The sequence below is a fragment of the Tupaia chinensis genome, unplaced genomic scaffold (genome assembly GCF_000334495.1).
Source record: "Tupaia chinensis unplaced genomic scaffold, TupChi_1.0 Scaffold000238_1, whole genome shotgun sequence".
NCBI classification, from domain to species: domain Eukaryota; kingdom Metazoa; phylum Chordata; class Mammalia; order Scandentia; family Tupaiidae; genus Tupaia; species Tupaia belangeri.
Genome location: NW_006159716.1, coordinates 6018795 through 6027098, shown reverse-complemented (window position 1 = coordinate 6027098; position 8304 = coordinate 6018795). Strand labels below are relative to the sequence as shown.

Below are 8304 nucleotides of genomic sequence, written 5' to 3'. Positions count from 1 at the left end.
AATCCAGCGACATAGCCATTACGCTAACTGCTGGTTCCCTGGAGGCAGTGTTTTCAGCCTCCTTCCGTAATGTGGGTGGAGAATGTCTAGATCCCAGCCCTAGGGCTCCCTCTCCCATAGACCACTTCTTGTCTCCTTTATCCCATAAGGACCAGAGGTCTGGCCCTCACTTCCTGCATACTGGTTTGCGTATCTTTTCCACTTCTGGTTCATGGAGATATTTATTTTGTTTTGTTTGTTTGTTTGTTTGTTTGCTTTAAAATTTTGCTAGAGGACCTGTGGACTTGCTGGAGAGAGACAGAAAAAGAGAGTGGGGAAAAAAAGAGAGAAGAAAGAGAGAGAAAGTGAGAAAGCACCCCTGGGTCATGGGGGACCTTCACGCTGCAACCCCTTCTACTCCACTTCTTTCTTTCGAGATTTTGGGTACACATGCACATGTGCCTGATGTGTTTTTCAAGCTTCCAGGTTGGAATCTGAACTATGTAGTCAACCATGTGGTATCCAGTCACCTCAGCCACCAAGCCACTGGCTGCCCTATTTAGTTTCAGAGCCTGGCTATATTTTTGGTGGAGAAAATACATTATTCTTATTTTCTCTTGTGAGATTTTATCTTAAAAAATAGGAAAACTAACAGAAAAACAGAATTGACTTTTAAACAAGTGAGGTGTTCATATTAGGACAGTGAGGAGTATTTTAATATTTATATGTTACCTGAAGGAGTTCAAAAGAATGCCACTTACAGAGACCAGCAGTTAGCATAATGGCTATGTCGCTGGACTCCCATGTAGTCGACCACGGTTCGTGTCCGGACCCAGTGGCTTAAACTCACGCTGGGTGCGTGTGCGTGCGTGCCCAAGATCCTGAGAGGAGAATGGAGGAGAAGGGATTGAGGCATTGCCATCTCCCCCTGGGGGGTGATTTCTCACTTTCTGTCTCTCTGTCTCTCTGTCTGTCTGGCAAGCGCACACGCCCTATAGAAAAAAAAAAGAATATCATGTGGTTTTTACATCTAGCCACTAGGATAACAAAGCAGCGAAATTATCTCCATTTTAGCTGAAAACTCCAGTAAAATATAATGAAGAAAAATGATTTAAGTAACATTAGCTCATGTTTGTGGTAAGGAAAATAATTAATAGTCAGCCATAAATGTTCTAGTGAACCTAGAACATTTATTTTCTTGGCCATAAAATGAGTAAATGAACCAGATGACTTCTAGAGTCTCTTCCAAGCTGAAGAAAAAAGTTCTGTATTAATTTATAATTGAAAATGTCATGACTTATTCTTTGATTTTCCTCTGAAGGATATTTGCATATCTGCCATTAAGGAGAAGGATATCGAAGCTAAACTTACTCAGGTGGTTGAAAATTGGACCAACCAAAACCTAAGTTTTGCTGCATTTAAGGGAAAAGGAGAACTTTTGCTCAAAGGAACAGAATCAGGAGAAATTATCACTTTGATGGAGGATAGTCTAATGATCTTAGGTTCCTTACTAAGCAACAGGTAAGTTTGTAATTTAGGGAAAAAGTTTTAATTTGGTATTTAGTGTTACAAAATGCTAGGTAAGGGGAACCAGCAGTTAGCGTAATGGCTGTGTTGCTGGACTCCCACGTAGTCGACCGCAGTTGGTGTCCCGGACCCGGTGGCTTAAAACTCATGCCGGGCGCGTGTGCGTGCGTGCCCAAGATCCCGAGAGGAGAATGGAGGAGAAGGGATTGCGGCATGGCCATCCCCCCTGGGGGGTGATTTCTCGCTTTCTGTCTCTATGTCTCTCTCTGTCTATCTGGCGAGCGCATGCGCCCTACAGTGAAAATCTCTCAAAAAAAAAATAAAAATAAAAATAAAAAAATAAAAAAAATAAAAAAAGAAAAAAGAAAATGCTAGGTAAATACCCAGTTTTGTAGCTGGGCCATCACATAGGATTCTACCCTGAGCTGCCAGCTCTCATCTCTTCATAATTGACTCCTCCCCACCCCCACGTTATCATGGTCTCCACCTCTTCTTTAATGGTACTTATCTCTCTTTCTCTATTTTACCTGCTGAGTCCTGTCATAATTATTTTCTCCAAAAGTGGCAGCGTATTCTCTGAACATCTTGGCTTTCCACTGAGATGGCCTCTTCATTTTACCTTCTCTCTCTCTGTTCCTCTGACTCATCATCATGGCCCTCTTGGGCCAACTCTGTTCAAGCATTCACCCAATGGCCTAGGAAAAGCACGCTGGCCATACATGAAGCAATGTACTCTTAGGGGATTGACACTTAAAGACTCACAATGTTTATGGTGAAAAGTGGCTTTGTCTGTACTGGGACCATTGTGGCTTGAACGAAGACCAGTGGCCAGAGAGACAACATAAATTGGGTGTTGGAGAGAAAACCTCTTATTGCTTGAACAATGCCATACCTGTCTCCTTGAAGCACTTTTTGAGCAATTCCCTTTGTAAACTCCACGTATAACATAGGCTTCAGAGAAGTTATGTGTGGTACACAGGTATTAGACTATACCGAGAAAAGCTCTTTTCCATATGTGAGCACCTTCATCACCCGGTCTTGGGTCAAAAAAGCTTTTAGGACCCTTATCCACAAGTGCCACTCACTAGTTAATGCCGCTAAACCACATTAAAATGACTTTGCCTTTGCTACAAACTGCAGTCACTTTCTTCTCTGATTGTAAGTAATTGGGATCTTCTCGTCACCTCCTTTATGGCTTTGTTTCTTCTCTTTCTTTCTTGTGCTCAGCCTTATGGATACCTTTTATTTTCACAAACACTTCAGTCATCCCTGGTAATCAGAAAACAAGAGCCATGCTAATTCAATGTAGCCATCTGGGATCTCTAGCTCTAAGAATCTAGTTGTAATGGCTCGTAGAATTTGCAGTGTGTGAGTGGGAAAAGCACACTTCTAAGTGGACATCAGACCTAGTTGAGCTGGCTTTGTGGAAGTCTTTCTCTGTGCAAACAAGGTGATATATAACTCTCTCCTGATCTTTGGTTGACTTCATCTATCCCTTAGAAATGGTCAAGCACTTAACACTAACCCTAAACTCTAACCCTAACCTAACCGTAAACCATAAACCTAGCCCTAACTAAACCCTAAACCTAACCCTAACCAAACACTAACCCTAACCCAAACCTATCCCTAACACTAAATCCTAACCCTAACTGTACCCTAACCCTAACCCTAGCCCTAACCAAACCCTAACTCTAACACTAACCCTAACCATAACCATAACACTAAAACCTAACTGAACCGTAACCCTAATCAAACCCTAACCATAACCCTAACCCTAAATGTAAACCCCAACCCTAACACTAACACTAATTCTAACCCTAATCCTAAACCTAAACCCTAACCCTAACCAAACACTAGCTCTAACTCTAACCCTAACCTAACTATAACCCTAACTCTAACCCTAACCATAAATAACCCAACCCTATCCCTAACAGAACCCCAACCTTAACCATAAACCCTGACACTTACCCTAACCCTAAAGAAACCCTAACCCTAACAGTAACCCTAACCCTAACCTAACCCAAAACCTAACCCTAACCAAACCATAACCCTAATCCCTAACTGAACCCAAATCCTAACCCTAACCCATACCTAACCCTAAACCCTAACCGAACCCTAACCGAAAACCCTAACCCTAACTAAACCCTAGCCCTAGCCCTAATACTAACCATAAATCCTAACCCTAATCATAACCCTAATCTAACCCTAACCCTAAACCATAACACTAACCCTAACCAAACCCTAACTCTAGCCCTAACCGTAACCTAACCTTAACACTAAACCTAAAACTAACCATAACCCTAACTAACCCAACCCTAACCCTAACGGAACACTAAAACTTACCATAAACCTGACCCTTACCATAACTCTTACAAAACCCTGACCTGAACCCTAACACTAACCCTAACGTTAACCCTAACCCCAAACAATAACCCTAACCCTAACCAAAACCAAAATCTAACCCTAAACCCTAACCCTAACCTTACCCTAAACCTAAACCCTTATCGAACATTAACCCTAACCCTAAACTCTGACCCTAATGAAACCATAACCTAACCCTAATCCTAACCCTAAACCTAACCATAACCTAACCCTAACCCTAACCATACATGAAGTCTAAACCCTAACCAAACCCTAATCTTAACCGTAACCAACCCAATCCTAACACTAACCCTAAAACTATCCCTAAATGAACCCTATTCTGAACCCTAAACCCTGACCCTAACCCTAACCTTAACGAAACCCTAACCCTAACCCTGACCCTACCCCTAACCCTGACCCTACCCCTAACCCTGACCCTACCCCTAACCCTGACCCTACCCCTAACCCTGACCCTACCCCTAACCCTGACCCTACCCCTAACCCTGACCCTACCCCTAACCCTGACCCTACCCCTAACCCTGACCCTACCCCTAACCCTGACCCTATCCCTAACCCTAACCCTAATCCTAACCCTAACCATACCCTAACCTTAAATCTAACCCTATCCCTAACCCTAACCGAACCCTAACCCTAACTCTAATCCTAACTCTAACCAAATGGTAATCCTAACACTAAACCTAAACTCTAACCCTAACCCTAACCTAAACCTAATGTAACCCTAACCCTAAACCTAAACCTAACCCGAACCCTAACCCTGTCCCAAGTCCTAACCCTAAACCTAACCTGAGCCCTAACTCTAACCCGAGCTCTCACCCTATCCTGAACCCTAACACTAATCTGAGCTCTATCACCATCCCTAAACGTAACTCTAACCTGTGCTCTAAACCAAACAAGAGCCCTAACCCTATCCTGAGCCCTAACCCTAACCCAAACCCTAACCCTAACCTTATCCCTAATCCTAACCCAACCCCAAACTATTTCCCAAGCCCTAGCCTTAACAGTTGCTGGAGCCCTAATGCTAACCCTGACCTGAGCCCTAACCCTGACTGGAACCCGAACCCTAACCCGAACCCTATACCTAACCCGTGCCCTAAACTTAACCCTAACCCAAACCCTAGCCATTAACCTGAGCCCTAACCCTAACCCAAGCCCTAACCTTAACCTGACCCCTAACCCTAACGATAACCTGAGCCCTAACCCTAATCCGAGCTTTAACCCTAACCCGAGCCCTATCCCTAACTGGAGGCCTAACCCTAAGCTGAGCCCTAACCCTAACCAGAGCTCTAACTCTAACCTGAGCCAAAACCCTAACCTGAGCCCTAACACTAACCTGAGCCCTAACCCTAACCCAAGCACTAAACCTAACCTGAGCCCTTATGCTAATTTGAGCCCTAACCCTAACCCTAATATGACCTCTAAAGCTAACCCAAGCCCTAACCCTAACCATTTCCCGAGCCCTAACCTTAACAGTAACTTGACCCCTAACCCTAACCATAGTCCTAACACTAACCCTATCCATATCCCGAGCCCTAACCCTAACGTCAGCCCTAACCCTAACCTGAGCCTTAACCCTAACCCTAACCAGGGCCCTATCCTGAACATGAGCCCTAACCCTAACCCAAGCCCTAACACTAACCCTAAGGTGATCCCTAACTCTAACCATAGCCCTAACCCTAACACGAGCCTTAACCCCAAATAGAGCCCTAACCCTAACTCTAACCCTAACCCTAACTCTAACCCAACCCTAACCCGAACCATAAACCTAACCAGAGCCCTAACCCTATCCTGAGCTCTAGCCCTAGCCCTAACCTTAACCCTAACCCAAGTCCTAAACCTAACCTGAGCCCTAAACCTAACTCGAGCTGTAACCATAAACCGAGCCCTATCTCTAACCTGAGCTCTAACTCTAACCCGAGCCAAAATTCTAACCTGAGCCCTAACCCTAACCCTAGCCCTCACCCTAACTTGAGCCCTAACCCTAACCTGAGCTCTAACTCTGACACTAACCCTGACCCTAACCTGAGCCCTAACCCTAACCCTAGCCCTCACCCTAACTTGAGCCCTAACCCTAACCTGAGCTCTAACTCTGACACTAACCCTGACCCTAACCTGAGCCCTAATCCTAACACGAGCCCTAACCCTAACTCTAACATGAGTCCTAACCCTTACATGAGTCCTAATCCTAACCCCAACATGAGCCATAACTCTAACCTGAGTCCTAACCATAACCCGAGCCCTAACCGTAACAGACCCGTAAAGATAACCTGAGCCCTAACCCTAAACCTAACCCTAACCCTAATCTGAGCCCTAACCCTAACCCGAGACCCAATCCTAACCCAAGCCCTAACCCTAATCCAACTTCTAAACCTCACTTTAGCCTTAATCTATACCCTAACCCTAACCCTTACCAGAGCCCTAACCCTAACCCAAGCCCTAACCCTAATCTGAGCCCTAACCCTAACCTGGACCCTAACCTTAACTTGAGCTCTAACCCTAACCTGAGACCTAACCCTAACCCTAACCTGAGCCCTAACTCTAAACCTTAATCCAAGCCCTAACTCTAACCCTAACCCTAACTTGAGCCCTAACAGTACCTTGAACCCTAACCCTAAACCTAACCCTAATCTGAGTACTAACCCTAAGCTGACCATGAGAACTAACCCTAACACTAACCTGAGCCCTAATCATAACCTTAAACTGAGCCTTAAACCTAACCCAAGCCCTAAGCCTACCTACCTGAACTCTAACCCTAACTCTAACGTGAGCCCTAACCCTAACCTAAGCCCTAACTGAGCCTTAAACCTAACCTGAGCTCTAACGCTAACCGTAATCCTAAACCAATCCCTAACCCTAACCTCAGGTCTAATCCTAACCTAAGACCTAACTCTAATCCAAGCCCTTAACCTTAACCCAAACCCTGATCTGAACCCTAACCCTAATCTGAGCTCTAACCCTAACCTGAGCCCTAAGCCCAACCCGAGTGCTAACCCTAACCCTAACGCAAGCCCTAACCCTAACCCGAGTCCTAACCTAATCTGAGCCCTAACTCTAACCTGAGCCCTAAACCCAACCCAAGTGCTAACCCTAACCCTAATGCAAGCCCTAACCCTAACCCGGGTCCTAACCTAATCTGAGCCCTAACTCTAACCTGAGCCCTAACCCTAACCCTAACATGAACCCTATCCCTAACTAAACTGAGCCCTAACCCTAACTCGAGCCCTAACCCTTACCTGAATCCTAACCGTAACCCTAACGTGAGCCCTAACCCTAACCTGAGCCCTAACCCTAACCTGAGCCTAAACGTGACCCTTACCTGAACCTTAACCTTAACTCGAGTCCTAACATTAACCCAAGCCCTAACCCACACCTGAGCCACAATCCAAACCCTAACCCTAACCCTAACCCTAATCCTAACCAGAGTCCTAAACCTAACCAAACCCTTACCCTAACCCTAACCCTAACCCTAGCACTAGCCTTAAACTCTAAACCTAACACTAACCTGAGCCCTAATCCTAACCAGAGTCCTAAACCTAACCAAACCCTTACCCTAACCCTAACCCTTAACCCTAACCCTTCACTTAAACTAACCATAAACCCTAACTGAACCCTAACCCTAACCAAACCCTAACCCTAACCCAAACACTAATTGTAAACGTAACCATAACCTAACTCTAACCATAACCTTAACCCTAACCCTAACCCTAACCCTAACCCAAACACTAATTGTAAACGTAACCATAACCTAACTCTAACCATAACCTTAACCCTAATGTAATCCTAATGCTGACCCTAATTCTAACCCTAACCAAACCCTTACCCTAAACCAAACCTCAACCCTAACCCTACACTTACCCTAACCCTAGCTCTAATCTCTAACCCTCACCCTAACCCCTAATCAACCATAACCCTAACCCTAAACCCAAACCCGAACCCTAACCCAGAACCCTAACTGAACTCTAACCCTAATCTTAACCCTAACCCTATCCTAATCTTAACCCAAACTAAACTCTAATCCTAACACTAACTCTAACACTAAACCTAACCTAACCTTAACCCAAACCCTAATGCTAATGAAACCATTACCCTAACCATTACCCTTAACCCTAACCCTAATCCTAAACCAAACCCTAACCCTAACCCTAATCCTGAGCTCTAACCCTGACTCTAACCCATATGCAACCCTAACCCTAACCCTTAACCCTAACTCTAACCTTAACCCTAAAGCCTAATCGAACCCTAACACTAACCCTAAACACTAATGCTAACCTAACCCTAACCCTAACCCTAACCCAAACCCTAACCTAACCCTAACTAACCCTATTCAACCCTGACCCTAACCCTAAACTTAAACTTTTTTTTTTTGGAGAGGTTTTTGCTATAGGGCGTGTGCGCTCGCCAGACAGAGAGAGAGACAGA

General features: G+C 44.8%; 1 protein-coding gene across 1 annotated transcript in view; it reads left to right on the top strand.

The window, feature by feature from the left end:
- Positions 1 to 8304, top strand: part of DNAH8 (dynein axonemal heavy chain 8) — a 413702-nt gene that overhangs the window by 177494 nt on the left and 227904 nt on the right. The window contains exon 35 of the mRNA XM_027771927.1: positions 1301 to 1500. Within this exon, the coding sequence (XP_027627728.1) occupies positions 1301 to 1500 (200 nt within the window). The remainder of the gene's footprint in view (positions 1 to 1300; positions 1501 to 8304) is intronic.